General features: G+C 44.7%; 1 protein-coding gene across 1 annotated transcript in view; it reads left to right on the top strand.

Annotated features, from left to right (window-relative positions):
• Positions 1–19,053, top strand: part of LOC138396923 (putative tetratricopeptide repeat protein 41) — a 63,062-nt gene that overhangs the window by 27,622 nt on the left and 16,387 nt on the right. The window contains exons 7-12 of the mRNA XM_069490709.1: positions 920–1,118; positions 2,001–2,179; positions 9,083–9,222; positions 13,270–13,441; positions 17,427–17,574; positions 18,134–18,286. Coding sequence (XP_069346810.1) covers positions 920–1,118; positions 2,001–2,179; positions 9,083–9,222; positions 13,270–13,441; positions 17,427–17,574; positions 18,134–18,286 — 991 coding nt within the window. The remainder of the gene's footprint in view (positions 1–919; positions 1,119–2,000; positions 2,180–9,082; positions 9,223–13,269; positions 13,442–17,426; positions 17,575–18,133; positions 18,287–19,053) is intronic.

The raw sequence follows: 19,053 nt of genomic DNA, 5'->3' as shown, positions 1-19,053 counted from the left end.
AGTTCTTTTTCTCCCCTATTCTGCACCCCCACTTTCCCAATTTACTGCCCACAAGCATACCTTTGCTACACACAGTGGAGGAGGAGTTTTCTTTTTCTTCCATGGGTCTTTTAAGCACTGCACTTGCTGCCTGGGCATATCTGCACGCTTTAGACCAGATAGCCCGGAGTCTGTCTGAATGGGTGGGTGACCTGGAAATCATTTCAGTGGAAATGCAGAATGGTTGTTTAAACAGTGGGCATCCCTTTTAGTACAGTTCTTATGAAGAGCTGGGCTTGGGGCGCCATCTAGCATGTGCTCCAATTCATTTTGCAGATTTTAAAATACTTCTATTAATAGTTTAGTTTTCAAGGATACATATCACCAGGTTTTAATTAAACAAAACCTGTCTGTCTTTGAGAAGCTTATGTCTGCGTAGTGAGATCTATTGGGACCATTTCTCTTTGGAAATGAAGATATAGTAATCCTGGCTCCAACATCAGATTTGCCATTTGTTTGCTCAGCTACCCCTTGGCCTGTATAAGATCCAGGCAATGGATTAACTTCTCCAAAACATACGTCCTCGATGTTTGAAAGTGCTTGCTTAAGCAGCAACCATAGCGTATATTTAAAATAGAATTTTGGAGCATTTCAGGTTGCTAAAAAAACAAACAAAAACGAAAACAGAAAAATAGGTTACAGCTATTTCCTTGGGAAAGGAAAAATCAATATGGTCACAAACTCCTCAAATTCTAGGTCAGTGATCATATAACTCTAACTAATTCTTTGGTAAATTCAGACTGATGTGTAAGATAAATTTTTTCCAGCAACCTTGACTTTTATTTCATTCATGATGGCCACAGAGCAGTCACATTTTTGCTATAGCATTTTCAGATACTAAAAAGCCAGATGCATTAAACTGTAATTGATTTTTAAATAGGTGTAGTCACTCCTGTCAGAGAAAGCAGTCCAAACGCATTTCAGAACCCAGCAAATCACAAGAAAACACATTTTCACCAAATCTTGATGAGATACTTCCAGCAGCAAACCACCTTCTGGAGAGTGTACCAAGAATTGCCGTGGCATTTGAAAATGAGCGGGTGCTGGAGGGGGTTGTGCAGCTTTCTCTCAAGCCCTAGGTAAGTCTCGCCATTTTTCCATCATTGCATGTAGGCAGATTTAGCTTTTCCTTTTCCCGGTGCTGTGTAGATACCCATGGTTCCACTGAGCAAGATGTATTCATTCATTTATTCATTCAACCACCCACTCATTCATTTGGATGCGACATCAGCTTGCGTCGACTTCTGTGGTTGGCGGATCCCCGGGGTTGCTCCATTGGATCTGTCTGGCTCTGTAGAGTGTTGGTGTCCTCTCTTCATGCCACGTGGATTCCTCTCAGAGTTAAGTGGCATTCTGGAGAGTTGGAAAAGGGTAAAGGACTGGCTATGTTCTCCTGCTAAACCCCTCTATCTTCTTCCCTTCCATCCCCTTCTTTCTCCTATACAACTCTCTTCCCTCCACCTCCCCCCTCTTTCCTTCCCTGCCTCTTCCTTCTTTCTCTCCTGTGCATTAACTCAGCAAACATCTCCTTATGACCCACTCTATCTCCCACACCGTGCCAGGCCCTGAGGGTGCAAAAGTGGATAGACACAGCCCCAAGCCCTTAGGTGCTTTCCTTCTAGTGGGGGAAGATGCCAAGCCAGCCAGAGAATTTCTATACGTGGTGGTAAACGCCTCACTAGAGCAGTGACACAGTGAGCTGTGCGGCACAGGCAAGGGAGGGTCCAGCTCTGCCTGGTAGATCCGGGGAGCCTGCCCAGAGGAGGGGGCGCCTGCACAGATGGGCAGAATTGGCTTTGACTGCCGAAGAGGGAAAGGCTCATACTTACCTGATGACCCACCAAAGTCTTGTTAGGTAAGAAGTTTATGCAATAGGCTAATGAAATGTGGTTAATAGAAGAAGATCTTCCTTCAAGGCATGAAGTAGTAAGATTCTGTGTATTAATACATTGTGTCACAAGTATCACAGACTTTATATCAAGAATCCAAAGCCCAAGCTTCTGGACAAGGTTGCACCTCACTCACTACTGGAACATCTTATCGGAAGCCGGATGTGACGCTTCTGGGGCCTATTTACTCTCGGTGGCCAAGATTAAAGAAGATCAGTGCCATAAAATGACGAAGAGATTTACACTGTCAGGTACAGTGAGCGACGATGTTTCAGTGGTTCATTTTGCTGGGATACAGAGTGGCTGAAAGTTACTATTCTCCTGTTTCCTCACATAATTCTGATCAATCGAACAGACCATCTCTGATTTCTCTTCCCTCCAACTGAAGCCAACAATTTCTGAAGACAAGAAATTGGGACCAACTGTTAATTTGAAATGGCTTCTCTTTATCCGCTTGCAGTGGCTGTTTTCCAGGGCTTTCTCCTTAACCTCTGTTTCTCTCTGTACTTTCTCCTGGCTTCAACTACAGCCCTCACACCTTCCTTCTTCATCTGTACTTCCAGCCTTGACTCCTTTCGGAGCCCATTTCATGAGAGCTACTAATAGTATTCTTGCCTGATCAATAGCTTTCTGGGTGACTGGTTGACATTTCAAATTAAATAGGTGAAAACCTAAATTATTACAGGGTGTTTCCCCCAAATTTGTTCTTTCTATGTTCCCTCTGCCTACTGATGGCAGCACTAACTTTCTCTCATTCAATACTGAAAATAGTACTGTTGAGGGTGGCCTCAACCCAAGTGGGGACAACCGTGCTTTGACTTTCTGCTTACGTGACTTGGCTTTGGATAGCTCTTTGGTTAATATTTCTTCCCTTCGTTCTCCATAGGTAGGTCCTTTTGCCTGCCCCTCCTTTCACCCTATTTTCTTGGCTTATAAAGCATAGCAATAACCTTTATTCATTCTTTCAACAAATACTAACTGAGCCTCTCCCTGGGCCATGAACTGAGGGACTCCCTGACACAGCAAAGACTGAGGCAAATGGAGTCCCTGCCCTCGTGGGGTTTACAGTCTAGTGACCATAATAGATTTTGAGCATTTGTTACATGACAGACTCTAAGTTAAGTACTTTTTATGAATCCGTTTGTTTAATTTTCATAAGGCTGCTATAATACTAGTAATATCTTGAATGAAATTAAGGAAACTGAGTCTCAGAGAGCTAAATTTCCTGAGGTCTCCCAGAGAGCGAGGAATAGATTTGGGCTTTACCTTACCTGTATCCATTTTGGTCTTTAAACATCTTGCCTTTACCTTTATTCTTACTGCTGTGAGGATATGTGCAATTTTGGAATTTGTCTGATCCAGTAATCAGTCAATACTCATAAGGATACAGGTGTGTTGAATACAGCCAGGACCCATCTGGAAATGTGTTCTTGCTTAGGATGTGGGGGAGGGGAGGGGAGAGGAAGGGGGTGGTTCTGTGTGTTATTAGGAAGCCGAATGCTAACCAGAGGGAGATTAGATCTCCAAGGGTGGGGGCGGGTAAAAAAAGGCCTTCCAGATAATGCCACACTGCTTATCATAACATGGTTGTTATGGTGATGGAAGACGTTGGGGGCTGAGAGTTGAAACTGGTAGGAAGTCATCTAATATTTCAGTGTGTAAAGATTTTCTGGATGTAAATGAGCCTAGTTCAGAATGCATCCCTTTAAATTACACGGGCAACATCCATAGGGCTCTCTGGTGATGCTGTAAGCATGATATCACCTAGATAAACTTCTAAGATCCTGCTGGTCAGTCTCCGTGTTACTCTGGGCTGCCAAGGGCCTCTCACTGGGGAGTCCTGACCTCCATAATTGCCTCTGACACCCCTCATGTTTAATCATGGCCAAGTCCTATAGATTTTACCTCCATAAAGCTTCTCACATCCATTCTCTCATCTCTACTGGGCCCTCCTTTCCTCTCTCTGGAAGAGTCTTCATAAAGCGAGCCTGTGATCCAGTCACTCTGCATATGGTAGCTGTTTACCTCTGTGCCTCCCCTCCTACCCTGGCTGGCAGACTCTGCCCATGACCATTTGGGGAGACTCTCTGAAGTTCCTCCAGGACTATGTGAGCTCACTTTTCTCTCTTGGTGGGTTGCTGAAAGTAGAAGTCACAGGGTCAAGTACTGTTACCAAAGCAATAGAAAAATATATTAGATTCATCAGAATAAGATCTAATTACATCAGGAATCCTGTATAATATCCATAGGAGTTACTACAGTGGTCTGGGTAGCTTTCTGAGCCTCCTCATTTTTTTCTACCACGATTATGTAGCCACACTTGGCCCCGAATCAGTCTGCCCTCCTGGGGTGCTGCTGGAGGACAGGCCCTTAACTGGAACTACTCTTCCAAAGAATTTTGGGAGAAATCCTGTTTTATAGTGTGCAATCCTGCAAGTTGCCTGTCAGTTCATCCCTGCCCTCTTTTCTAATTAAAGCGATCTGAGCAAATACTGTCACTCCCCCAGATTAATTCAACAATATTAACTGAGTACCTGCTTGTGCCAAACATGGTGTTAGTTGCCGAGGATAGAGCAATGGTAAGGCAGACGTGGTTCCTGCCTTAGTGAAGCTTATAGTCAAGTGTAAATGATATACATTAAAAAGCAATTCGGCCCACGAGGAGTGATTCCAAGTGGTGGCATGGAGCTTAGAGCAGGGAGATGTAACCTTGTCTGAAATCTGACACAGAGATGGAGAGAAAGAATTCCAGAAAGAGAGACCCACAGGGTTGAGGTAGAGGGAGAATAGTGAATCTGAAGAACTGAACAAGTCCCGCGTGGGTAAGAAAGGGTGGACAGTGAAGGGGTGTCCTGAGGCTGCAGAGGCAGGTGCCCAAGGCCCTAGGTCATGCTAAGGGTTCAGCCCTTATCCTGAGAGCAGTGGGAAGCCATCAGGGATTCAAGCAAGATGGTAACAGGTTGGTTTTAAAAGGTCACTTTGGGTGTCATGTAAACAATGAAATGGAAAGGGACAAGCATGGCTCCAAGGAGACCTGCTAGTGGTAACAACCCAGGTGACAGGCACTGTTGGCTTAGAAGAGGAGGTGGAAGCTTTGCACATAGAATCCACAGGACTTGATCATCAGTTGGGTGCAGGAGACAGAGGAGTCAAGATGAATCCCAAGTTGACTTGAATGACCGGCAGATGACGCTGCCATTGACCAAAACATGAAACCCTCCTAAGGGGGTGGGTTTGGGGGACAGAAGCCACATGGTGTTTGGAGTGACTGTTGAAAGCCAGGGGGAGATAGTCACAGGGCTCAGAGAAAGAGAGCCAGGCCAGAGATACATCTGTATTAGGAAGATGGGCCCAGGAGAGGGAATGAGGTCATCAGGGAGAGGAAGAGGTGAGGTGGGCCTGGGACAGAACTTCCAAGGGTGAACAGAGGAAGAGGATGCAGCTGGGGACAGGAAGGAAGGGTTAGAGAGCTAGGAGGAAAACCAGGGGTAAGAGTTAGACATTCCCAAATTGAGGATGGATGCCAACTAAATTAATATTATTAAATGTCTAATATTCCATTGTGAGTTGCTTTCTTCTCTGTGCTGTGTTGAAGCCCTACTCTGATATCCTATGTTTTTAATAAAAGTCTGTTACGAACACATGGTTTGGGGGAATAAAGGAAAATCCATAGTGTTCCGCTTAAAGGATGTGGATCAGAGAGGGGCCAGCAAGTGGCCTCAGGAAGCCGCCACAGGAAGTGCAAGCACTGCTGGGACTTGGGGCTGAAGCAGGGGCAGCAGTTTAGGGTGAGCCAGGCATCATCAGAGAAGCCGGGCTGATGGGGAAGGGAATGTAGTACAAAAATTCCTTTCCCCCAAATCAACCAGCAAGAAGAAGTTTGAGGAAGGATGGGCTATATCCTGCTGTTGGACGGAGAGGAACTTTTCAGGCAGGCTCGCTTCAAAGTAGAAAGAGAGCGGGGTTCATGGGCTCAATGGGAACATCATTTCCCACATGTGGGAAAGAATTGAGAATTTCCTTTTCGGGTCTCATTCTTCATCATCCCCTTCCGTTCGGTGAGATAACTAGGCTACTTACAGTTTTGACTGCTGCCTGCTTTGGGAAAATTCCTTTAAAAATGAGCGTTTTCCAAGGGTGGCTCAGTCCGGCCAGTTGGATGGGGGAGTGGAAGCCTGTCTGACGTCTCCCCCTGCGCGTTGCCGCCGCTGCCGCCGCTGCCGCTGGGGATGCATTGGGCGCCAGCGCGCGCTCCTCCCGCTGGACCGCGGAGTTTGGCTCCCCCTGGTGGCTCAGGGAGAATAACAAGCCTGACTTCTTGGGTTCACAGGAAATGATGTGCAGTTGGGGTCTTGAACTTGCTTCTCCTTGGTTGCTTCTTGTCGGCTCCGCCTGGAGCCCGGGTTTGCCTCTCCCTGTGGCACGCATCTGAGGAAGTTGCATCTCTGATAGATGACCAGTAGAGAGGGCTTTGAGCCTCGAAGACAACTTCTTTATAGATTCTCTGTGGCATGGTATTCTCTCTCTCTCTCTCTCTCTCCCTCCCTCCCTCCCTCTCTCTCTCTCTCTCTCTCTCTCCCTCCCTCCCTCTCTCTCTCTCTCTCTCTCTCTAGATGGGGTCTTGCTATGTTGTTCGAGACCAGGCTACGTATATACCCTGTAGGGGCCAAGAGAAAGCTTCCCCTTTGCCCTCTGAAGGTTCACTGAAAATCACTGACAAGAGGCAGATTAATTGGAGAAGAGACATACAAATTTCATTAATACACACGCACATGGGAGTCTTCAGACTGAAAACCCAGAGATACAGGGGAAATGGCCCATTTTGCTGCTTAGGTTCAACGAAGCATAGACAGCCATGTAGAAATATGATTGACTGAGCAGGGAAACCCAGCAAGGCCAGTCTGTCTAGATTCTTCTTGGCCTCTCTGAGCATGGATTTCTTCCTATAGCATGACCCGCAGTTATTCCAAGCCTATAGAACTTGGATTGCTTAGGCGAGCCTCCTGCCTCAGCCCTCCAAAGCGCTGGGATTACGGGCGTGAGCCACCGGGCCCAGCCGAAATTTACTTTTTTCCTTCCATATTCAACAAATATTTATGTATCAGTGCCAGGTGTTGGATATATATCAAACACAATATATAACCTTCCTACTCTCACGGAACTTAAAATCTATCAAAAATGTAATGTGAATATTTTCCCATATCCTTAAGTATTCTTTGAGAATTTATGTATTTATGACTGGATTATATTCCATTTTATAGATTACCATTTAGTTAGTCAGTTTTTCACTATTATAAAATGAGGATTATTGGCAGAAATCTTTTTAAACATCCTGATTATTTCCTTAGAATGATTTTTAGAAATTAAAAACCACAATATATTAATATCTTTAAAGCTTTGATATATATTGCCAAATAGCTCCTCAGAAAGATATCAATTCTTACCTGTAGCATGTAAAAGTACTTATTTCCTCACATCTTGACCAATATTGTTATTTTTCAAAATCATCACCAAAATAAATCACTGCCAATTTGGCACCTGAAAAAATAGCATCCTACTGTCGTTTTAATTTGTATTTCTTTGCGTAGCTAGTGAAACAGAATATTGGAACATTTATTAACAATTTATACTGTTTTTCATAAACTCTAAGATGCCATCAACTGCAAGATGCACCCCTATTTCAGACATGTTAAGTTTTGAGAATGTATGCATCTTAGAACCAATGAAATCTGGTATTTCTTCTTTAGTAAATTCATTTCTCCAACAACCATTTCCTGGGCATAGTAAGCACCAGAAATGGATTTTTTTCCACCTTGATGTGGCCCAGGGATCCAGCCAAAAACAAAAATATGAGGCCAGGTGCAGTGGCTCATGCCTGTAACACTAGCACTCTGGGAGGCTGAGGTGGGAGGATTGCTTAAGGCCAGGAATTCAAAACCAGCCTGGGCAACATAGCAAGACCCCTATAGCTATAAAAATCAGCGAGGCATGGTGGCACATGCCTGTAGTCCTAGCTACTTGGGAGGCTGAGGCAGGAGGATTGCTTGAGCTTGGGACCTCAAGGTTACAGTGAGCCATGATAGCACCATTGCCCTCTAGCTTGGGTGACAGAGCAAGACCCTGTTTCAAAATAAATAAGTAAAATAAATATTAAACATTATGTGTAGGATGATTCCAATTTTAATTTTACAAAGTGTGTGTGTGTGTGTGTGTGTGTATGTATGGGTACATACAAAAGATCAGGAGTCAATACAGCAATATGTTAACTGAAATTATCTTTGATGCAATTATGGGTGGTTTTTATTTTTCTTTGTACTTTTCTATATTGTCTAGTTTTTGTATAATATACACATTTGTTTTATAATGAGAAAATTGCTTTCTCAGGGCCGAGTGCAGTGGCTCATGCCTATAATCCTAGCACTCTGGGAGGCCAAGGTGGGAGGACTGCTTGAGCTTAGGAGTTTGAGACCAGCCTGGGCAACATAGGGAAACCCCATCTCTACAAAAAATAAAAAAGTTAGCCAGGCATGGTGGGGTGCACCTGTAGTCCTAGCTACTTAGGAGGCTGAGGCAGGAGAATAGCTTGCGCAGTGGAGTTTGAGGCTGCAGTGAGCTATGATGCCAACACTGCACTCCAGCCTGGGCAACAGAATTAAACCCTGTCTCTAAAAAAAAATTCTAAGTTTTCATTTGTGTATAAGGTATAACTATATATACACACACACACCAGGTATGACTCTCTGTTTTGCTCTTTTAACATTTTCTTTCTGTTAAAGCCAGCAGTTCAAGACAGTTGCAACAGAGGGCAGAATGGTGTAAGAAATTTAAATACCTTTTTCTTCCTGCCTGAAAACAACTCCAAAATACAAATTACAGCAATACATGGATCGAGCTATATAAATACTCTTTTTTAACTCTCTAGTTTTCAAAATTTACATGCAAAGATTATTTAAAAGCATTTTAGTTGGTTTTCATGTTAGTTTAAAATACTTGGCATTATATGTAAATCTTAATAAAAGCAAAGTGTTGATCCCTTGAGAGAGAAACTGAACTATGGGTAATGTATTTAACCTCTGTATCAAGATTAAGCAGTGGGTACTTTTTGTTCCTTTCCACATACGCTTTAGGATTATTTACTTTTCCTTCCACTCTAGTGCTGGAATGCAGACCTTTTGAGGGTACTGCCGCTGACAAATGCCGATTAATATTCTTTATCGGAAGTTTTTTGAAACTTATGGGCAAGACCAGTGAAGCAGAAGAGTTGTTCTTGATTGCTGAGGACATGTTAGTGCAGGTAAAGTGAGAATAAATTTTAAATCCTTCAAACTTTTTTCCTTTTGTGTTAGATATTAATATTTTTCAGCTACCATTTACCTTTGTTCCTTTATAAATTAGTCCAGTAGAGGAATCAATTGATTATTTTCATCAGTGAGGCAGCTATGATTTTAACCTATGCCCCAAATTATACATTAATGACAACAAGCAGTAAATAGATAGGAATCATTATAGGATGAACAAATACTGAGAAGTGTCACTTTAGGGGGGAAAAGAAATGTTCATAAAGCAAAAAGGGAAATACATAGATTGAAATGAATTAATAAAAGACTGGCCAGAGACTTGGTTATAACTTTCATTAAAATGTTGGGGAAGGTTGATTGATTATCTTGTCCCTATATTGATCTGCTTTTCTGAAACATGAACTTTTGGCTTTGTTGAACACAATGAAAGGGTTCACTTGTAACATACGTATGCTTGTGATGACATATAACTGCTATTTTTTAAGAAAACATTATAAATTTTCACTGATTTCGGTAGAATTTATGGACTTAGGGTAGTATAACCAAAACAAAGCTGTTTTTATTTTAAAACAAAGACCTTCAGATTTTCGTAAAACACTGCCCCTGCCCCCATCAACATACATCTTTATGGAAGGAGTTCTATCTAAAGAGATTTATGAGACTCAATATTGCAAGTCCCTGTATGGCAGAGACCATGTTTATTTGCCCATTTTTGTTCCTCCTTGGCATATTATAGCCTGTGGGTGCTTAACAAATGAGACAAATAAGTCAGTAAATCAGTTTGAACTCGGAAATTCCTCCATGTCCTGACAAGGTAGCACGCAGCAGTGAAGAGGGGATGGGCTGTTTTCGGACTGACACAGATTCTGCTTTCCCACATTCTGCTTGCGGGATCTTGGTGAGGATTTTAATCTGTGCCTCTGTGAGTTCTCATTTTCGAGGATTCTAGAATCTATCTCATGGGGCTGTTAACAGGGTCAAGAAAAAAAGTCCATAAAAAGCACTTCACGCAATATCTGGTACATAGTGAGATCTTAAGTGCTGGTAGCTATTTTGTCATTCCTGTCCTTGGGTTACAAAGTAAGTGAGGCGTAGCTTAGAAATATGAGTCTGATTTAAGCTCTTTTGTCCACTCTCTCATCATTCAGGGAGTAGAGTCCACTGATTCTGTGGTTTCCTACTTTGTGGAGTTTTCCCCTGCACCAGTTTTTCCCCCGTGAGGTCCACATTTTCTGTTGCTGACATTCACGTGTCTGGAAAGCACCAGTTATTTTATTAGGTAATCATTAAATGCCTGATTGCAGTCACTCACTCCGTCATTCAGTCATTCGCTCAGTCGTGTCATTCATTCACTCAGCTAGCATTCACTGAGGGCCTTGTCTGGCCCGAGCACTGTGCAGGGAGCTGGAGTGGTAGCAGCAAATGAGCTGGCCGGTTTCTGGCCTGGGGGAGCTCCCAGTCCAGCTGGAAGTCCCTGCCACCTTCTGCGGCTCTTCAGTCATGAAGCAACCCCCTGAAATACGTGGTCATGAAGGGATGAGGCTGGCTTGGAAGGAGGCGTGCCGAAGTTGAGGCATCCAAAGAGAATTTCCCACTTCAGAGGACTCCTTCCAGAGGCATCAGTCTTATGATTCTAGCCTCAAAATATTTTTTGCAACAGTTCTTTGGGACTAGCCACCATGAAGACTATTAAAAGAATGTTTTCAGTCTCTGAAGACACTTCCAAAAGAGAAGTTTTATAACTATTTTGGGCAGTAACAACGTCTTTGAAATATGTGCCTAACATTCTTAAGGGGGAAGATCTTGTTATTTGTGACGTACACATTCTGTATATGGTTTTATAATTTCTTCAGATGAAGTAGTTTTAAAATTTAATGAAGTGGTTTTCAACTGGAGGCTAATTTTGTCCCCTAGAGAACATCTGGCAATGCTGGAGACATTGTGGGTTGCCACAATTTGGGGGAGAGTTGCTGCTGGCATCTGGTGGGTAGAGGCCAAGGGTGCTGCTAAAATCCTATAGTGCACAGGACAGCCCCCACAGCACAAGGTTATCCTGCCTCAAATGCAATAGTGCTAAGCTGGAGAATCCCTGATTTGGATGTTTATTAAAAAGTGATCTCATTACTCTCCCCTCAGTATTTCACAGCACGTATACCAGGAAGCAGGAAGACCAAATGATATGTTTGTGAAGAGTCCTCTGCTTAGGCATCACAGTCTCACTTGTCAAGAAAACACAGAGCAGTGTTTTGGGGACAGGCAGATTGGGTTGGACCCCCTTGCTCTCCTACTGGTTAGCCACGAGAGCTTCCTGGTACATAGTGCCTTCTCACTAGCTGGAAGGAGCTAGCTAGTTCTCTGGGATCTCTAATAAGGGCACTAATTCCACTTACGAGGGCTCCACCCTCATGACTGAATCAAGTCCTAAAGCCCCACCTCCTAATAACATAACATTGGGGGCTAGAATTTCAACATGAACTTTGGGTGGGGTGGGGCGGACTCAAACGTTCAGTCCATGATGGCTCTCCTCCTTCCTGCTAGTTGAATTGTGAATATGATGGCTGGAGATGGAACAGCCATTCTAGACCAAGTGGCATCCTGGAGAATACCTAGAGATCAGGCAAGGTCAAGCAATGAAATAAGAAGAGGGAATCTTTGACACTGTGGAATGTCTATAGCCCTGGGCTATCTTTCAGGGTAGATTTGATGGCAATCTTTCAGGGTAGATTTGGTCTCTGTAAAGTCAGAATGGAGGCCATCTGTGCAGTGGAGGAATGGGAGGATGAGCACAGGGCTGAGATCTAGAATAGCTGTGGAGAGGGGGTGCTTTTAAAGATACACCTGAGGGATGTGCGGAAGAACCGCAGACCTAGGAGTTCCACACCGTGCCTGGCTGCCTTCAGAGCTGAGTGGTATCTCAGAGCAGACATTACCTGTTTGCAGGACCCTTGTGAGAAAACTCTGGGTCAAGCTACAGAAGGTCAGTTTGACGTGGAAGAACACTTTCAGTAGGTGCAGGAGAGTAGAAAGAGTCAAAGTCTTTAAATTCACACCAGGGAGCCAGGCTCAGTCAATCCTTTCCTGGGCTAACATTGTGGTATAGCATAAAGTATCACATAAGCAATAACAATGATACTGCCACCCACTGTGTAGGGCCTCACTGGTTACCAAACACATTCCCTCCCACATGTCCTTGTTAATATTAAGTTTTCTGAAGTGAGATATTAACAGTAAGAAAACTCAGCACTAACTCATTTCTTGTGCTGGGCATTTAAAAGAGTATAATCAATTGGTATATTCCTATGGCTTGATAAGGTTTTGAGAGAGGAGTGATTTAAATTAATGAAGTTAAGTAACCCTCGTTTGGGGCTCAGAGACACAATGCCCGAGATACCGTGCTTTGACATGCTGAACTGAAGGAGAGGCCTCAAGGTCTCCCTGGCCGTCCTTGCCTCCCAAAGCAGAGGATAAAGTTGTTCTTTGAAGTTCCCTTATCTGCCTAAAGTCTGGACCTTCTATTAATCTGCCTTTTGTCAGTTGATTTTTCAACAGAACTTCAGAGGGCAAAGGGGAAGTTTTTCTTGGCTCCTACACCCTGAAATAAACATGCTAGACCAGTAAGGGGAATTTATATTCAAGTCTCTAAGCAAAAATGTGTCCAACATAAAGTTAGTGGCTTTCTGGTCACATTTGAATTCAAGCAGCATGTTCAGCTGTTCATTTGCATTCAGGATCCTCCCCCTCCTCTGCGACCTTTAACACACGCAAGACATCGTCATGTGCATCTTCAACAATGTTTATTAGCGTTGACTAACAACCTGTGAAATCATTTTCCAAAAATGTTTTCAGTTTGCAATGCCTTCCAATAAATATTTCACCGTGAGCATTATTTTATAAATATTTAAAATTCCCTGAGAAATGATGTAATGCCTACAGTCTTTCGCAAGTTCATCATGGCGTGAGCCTTTCTTGGGCGGGTGTCTGGGGGCTGTACCTGTGCTGATGCTGTTTCCCCTCAGGAGTGGTTTCCTCTTCCTTTTGTGCAGAGCCGATCCACGACGGAGATGCTTCTCAAAGTACAGAATGCTCTTGGAGAGCTGTACCTTGAAATTGGGTTGACTCAAGAAGGGTTCCAGTATTTCCAGAAAGCATGGTCCAACCTGCGGTGTTTTTCACTCAGTGACTTAAAAGACAGCCAGAACTTGGTGAAGCAGAAAGGTAGGGCGACACACGCAGAGGGGATGACCTCTTGGGTTGCACACAGCTGGACTCCTCCTGGGCTATTCCCATCTGTGAGAAAAGGGAAATGGACACGTGTGCTTTGTTGGCTTGCTGTGTTTGGAGGGCTGGTGGGGTATGAGTGTTGAACATGAATCGCTCCTCATTCTGTTGGTCCACCCTTTTATAATGTCATAGCCTGTGAGGTTGAGCTTCAGAGAAGGAGGCTTTAGGTGGTAAGGGAGGGACATCAGAGCTTGACTCTGAAGCCAGCCTTTCTGAGTTCAAATCCCGTGTCTCCACTTATTAGCTCTCTGTGCCTTTGGACACATTACTTATACTTTCTGGGTCACAGTTTTCATATTGGTAAGGTGGGGACGAAATAAATCTCCATCACATATTGTTGTGACAAGGGAAAGCACACTGAGTGGTGCCCGGTGGGTAGGTAAGTACTCACTGATAAATGGTGGCCACTATTTTATTCTCCAGCATTTGATGCCTGAGACTGCTGTGGTACCACTGACAGAGGCAAAAAATTTTCAGTAAACTAAGGTATTGAGCAATTCTGACCTATTGATTTACAGTTAGACTGAGGACTCTAGACTTTGTCATGCTTAACATGGCTGTATCAGTTGGCTTTTTTGCATAACAAACCATTCTAAAACTCTGTGGGTTAAAGCAACGTTCATTTTTGCCCATGAATCCGTGGGTCAGCTGAGGGGTTATCCTGGTCTGGGGTGGGCTCAGCAGATTTGGGCTTGGCTCAGGCAGGTGTCTGAGATCAGCTGGCAGGGCAAGGGAGGCTGGCTGGCCTAAGAAGGCCGCACTTAGATGACAGGGGTGGTGGGCCACGTGTTCCTCATCCTGTAGGAGGATGGCCCAGGCCTGTTCACTCGGCAGCTCACAGGATTCCAAGAGGGAGAGGAGAAGTCTGGGCCTAGGCTCACAACTGGGACAATACCCCCTTCCACTGCATTCGATTGGTCAAAGCAAGTCCCCAGGCTTTATTTACCTCCCGATGGGGAGAGGTACAGAGTAGCATCGCACAGGGGAGTTGGGTATGGCTGGTGTGGAGACTTGAAGCTGGTTTTGTAATCTGCTACCATGGCTAGAAGCTCAAAGATCACCTTGGGCAAGCTACTGACCCTCTCTAGAGTTCTCATCTGTAAATTCACTTTTATAGTGATAGTTATTTGTTGAATGCTTACTATGTCCAAGGCACTTTATGCTGATGATCTCTTTTATCCTCAAATGTACCCATGCGGTATGTGTTGTTACCCCTCTTTTACAGATGAGGAAGCTGAAGGTCAGAGATTAAATAACTTAAACCACGTTAGCTCCTGCAGCTAGTCAATCTGAAGCTGGGAGTCCAAGCCAGGCCTCTCTGACCCCAGAGCCTGTCCGGGTAACTCCTTGCTGCACAGATTCTCTTCTAGTCATTTGTGAAGCTCTAATCCTTGTTATACGGAGTCTAGCTGCCAAGTTGTTGTCCTGATGCAGGCAGGCCTGGTCCCAGACATGGAGGGGCCTTCGTGGGCAGGGGAATCCAGGGTGGAACCAGAGCCACTTCTGTGGGACCTGGGCCTCGCCCTCCAGAGGCAGCTGGACAGGCCACAGTGTAGAGTTCCAAGGAACCAGGCAAACTGGCGTGGTACAGACAAGCGGGCTAAGCCCAAGGAGGCCAAATCAACAGCGGTGTGGGGCAGGGGTCCTGGTGAAATGGGACGCTGGGAAGGATCAATGTCATTAGCAATAGTCTTGGTGGGAACATACTATGGTTCTAGTCTCCTGAAAGGGTCACGTGGGGATTCAGGGCCTGAGCAAGAAGATGAAGGGGAGGAAGTGAGGATTCCAGCCTGGGTTCAGACATTCGAGATGTGTTTACTGAGCACCTGCTACGCACCAGGCACTGTGCTGAGTCCAGAACAGCGATCAAGACAGAAACACCAATTCTGCCCTCCAGGGGAGGTTACACACAAAACCCAAGTGAGCCAACCCATGAGATGATTACACGCTTTCATAAATGCAAACAAGAGATGGAGTTGGAGTGTCCGTGTGTGAGGGGGCACTCGTGAAAGAGTGGTCAGTATGCCTCTTTGGGGAGAGGACATTTAAGTTGAGACCTAACGGACTGCAGGAGCCACTGTGGCGAGGGAGGGGGCAGGCCCGGCAGAGGGAAGAGCATGTGCAGAGGTGGGGGAGGGCTGAGCCTGTCCTGGGAATGGAAAGAACCCTCAGGGAGCAAAGGCAGGAGGCAGCCAGACCCTGATCGTGCAGGGCCTCGGGCCTCAGGCAGGCATTTGGATTTTATTCTAAGTGTGAGGAGAAGCCATCGCAGGGAGTCAGGGTGGGGAGGACACCCTTTGATGTCTGTTTTAGGATCACTTTTGCTACTGTCTGGAGAATGGATTACATGGCGGGTAAGAGGGGACACAGGGAGCCCAGTTATGTCCAAGCACAAGGCATGAGGCCCTGGGTGTGGGGCAGGGAAGGGTGCAGGGGCCCTGGGCAGTGAATTAGGGACATTAATGATGGTAAGAGTTGCTTGTTGATAACTTAATGGCAATCCTTCCTAATTAAGCCTGAATTTCATAGCACAGGGCATTAACTCTGCTTTTCTGTGCTGCTAGCAGTGCTCTGATAACACCTTCTCGGAACGTTATTGTGTTAGTCTGCTAGAGCTGCCATAACAATGTGCCACAGACCAGGGGCTTAAACAATAGAAACTTATTTCTTGCACTTTTGGAGGCCAGAAGTCCAAGGTCAAGGTGTCAGCAGGTTTGGTTTCTCCTGAGACCTCTCTCCTTGGCTTGCAGATGGCTGCCTTCTCCCTGTGTCGTCACATGGTCTTTTCTGTGCGTGTGTGTGTGTGTGTGTGTGTGTGTGTATGTGTGTGTGTGTCCCCTAATCTCCTTAGCTTAAAAGGACACCAGTCATTTGGGGTTAGAGTCCACCTTAATGACCTCATTTTAACCTAATCACCTCTTTAAAGACCCTGTCTGCAAATACAGTCACCTTCTGAGGTACAGGCATTGAGGGCTTCAACATATAAATTTTGAGGGACCTCAATTCAGCCCAAACAATTTTCATGCTTTTTTCTCTTCCCATAACAGAGTATGGTTTAAGAAACGCTTTTTACTTTTTAGGAGTCTGTATTATTGTCAAAATATATAACTCTCAATAAAGGAGCAAAATTACTTGGCTTTTGCATAGTAAATCCCCAAGGCAGTGTGGTGTGTCTAGGTACGACCCGTTATTGACTGATTGATTAAAACAGAATATTGCTCTGTTGCCCGGGCTAGAGTGCAGTGGCATCATCATAGCTCACTGCAACCTCATACTCCTGGGCACCAGCAATCCTCCTGCCTCAGCCTCCCAAGCAGCTGGGACTACAGGCATGTGCCACCACACCTGGCTAATTTTTCTGTGTTTTTAGTAGAGATGGGGGTCCCACTCTTGCTCAGGCTGGTCTTGAACTTGTAAGCTCAAGTCCTCCCTCCTCGGACTCCCAGAGCGCTAGGATTGCAGACGTGAGCCATTGCACCTGGCCACAGTCCATTATTTATTAATTGGGCTTGTGGGACTTACCGAAGTGTTCTTGTTATAAGGCTGCATCATTTTATTGTATCTTATTACAGGACCCACTGGCTGCCTTCTGGAGAACTCAGTTGCCACGGTGATGACCGGCTTCACCACATCCGTATCCTCACTCAATTTCTGACCTGTTTATTTGCAAAACAGACTCAGAATTCAGTTTCAATCTATTGTCTTGGCTCCTTGGGCCTATAACTGCTGTGCACACACAAATGCTTTATATGAAAACCAACCCCCATGCAGTGTAGGTCAAGAGTTGATTTATTAAGAAAAATCCTGGCTACAGGCAGTGATGAAGAAATGATACTAAAGCTATGTATATTGACATCTTAACTCTTTCGTGGAAATAACCTTAAGTGTCCTATTCTTTGCCAAAATTTATTCCCTGCAGTCAGAGTGCTGTATAACCTGGCCAAGTCAGCGTCTGAGGAATTCTTAAAAGGAAATGACATTTTGGGACATGCTACTGAAGTTTCCAAGTTATTGGGCAACAATCCCCGTGATCAAGCTACTGTGAAATACGTCGAAGGTGTACTGATGTAAACATATGAATTTTTTAACTTTTTAAAATTTTCTGTACTAGCTTTTATTATTATACTTAATATGCTTAACCCACACCTATTAATCTACTGCCCACCTAACTGATTTGGTTAAAAAATGGTCACCTTTTGCATTTCCATTCTATTGCTTAGTGGTTCTCAATCAGGGACAGTTTTGGATCCCTCCTCATCCAGGGGACTTTTGGCAATGTCTGGGGACATTGTTGTTGTCATAACTGGAGGAATTGTTATTGGCATCTAGTAGGTAGAGGCCAGGGATGCTGCTAAACATTACACAATGCACAGGATGGCCCCCACAACAAAGAATTATCCAGCCCAACTGTCAAGAGTGCTATAGTTGCTTTATAAAGATGTATACACTGTCTTCTTGTAAATCACAGCAAAGTTCTTTCGTCTTTCCTATTATAAATTGCTCTTTTTTATAGCTTCCAGGACAGATTTTTACACAAAATAAAGGATGTTTTATAAGAACTATTTTTGATAGCACAATGAATGTAGCCAATATGCTCCATAAATAACACACGTGCTTTATTTTCAGGTTCGTTGCTGGAGACATTTCTCTTGCAAAAACGAAACTTCAAGAGAGCTTAAATATCAGGAGAGGCTTGTTTGGTGAGAAAAACATGCTAGTTGGAGAAATTATGGAATTTTTAGCAGATTTACTATTTTTCCATCCAGGAGATAGTGAAATGTAAGTTTTTATGAAATATTTCAAGAAATGTGTCTCCTCCTCCCCGCCCCCCCCCAAAAAAAAACCCTACCAGTAGCAGGGAGGTCTGGGGTTATAGGGGTAACTCTGGTAATACTTCTCTGGCCCCAGCCTGGCTCAGAGACCTGGGGGACTCTCCCTGCCTGAAACTTCTGTCCCCATCTGTTTGTCAGGACACTGGCCATGATGTATTCAGAAGGAGCTCTTGGCCCACAAGTGGTGTAGAGATTTTGGCAGTAGGGAAAGAATAAAGGAGCATGATGTTATCATGAATGTTCCCAGTATCACTCACAGGCCTTGCGAGGAAGACGTACTTGCTTTAGGGCTCTATGCAGGCCTTGGCCACGGCCGTTGTTTCTGGTCCCACATTGCCCTGGTCTGTCTCTTCGCAAGACTTAGGCCGGAGCCTGCAATGCCTCAGGTCGTGCTCACCCGCTGCCCCTCCTTGCTCAAGGAGTCCTCTTATTCTCTTGTGATGTGTGGGGTTCTCCTCAGCTCCCCACGTGAGGCATCTCAGTTTAAAAGAGGATTGTAGGTATTACCCTCTGGATCCGCTTAGTGTGAGCACCTGCCAAGTCTGACCACTTCTCCTCTTGACGGGTTGGGATGGGAGAAGGTTCTTTGTGAGTCCACAGGGAGCCGTGCACAGCCTTCCTTTGGCCCAGCTTCCACCCTTTCATAGCAGATTCCGCTGACTGAATGGTCAGAGATGCTCCAGGTTAAATTGTGACGTTGTTAGCTTTTGTTGT

This window comes from Eulemur rufifrons, chromosome 16 (assembly GCF_041146395.1).
Source record: "Eulemur rufifrons isolate Redbay chromosome 16, OSU_ERuf_1, whole genome shotgun sequence".
NCBI classification, from domain to species: Eukaryota; Metazoa; Chordata; class Mammalia; order Primates; family Lemuridae; genus Eulemur; species Eulemur rufifrons.
Note: the sequence above shows the minus strand (reverse complement) of the source record. Positions and strands in the feature narration are given on the sequence as shown.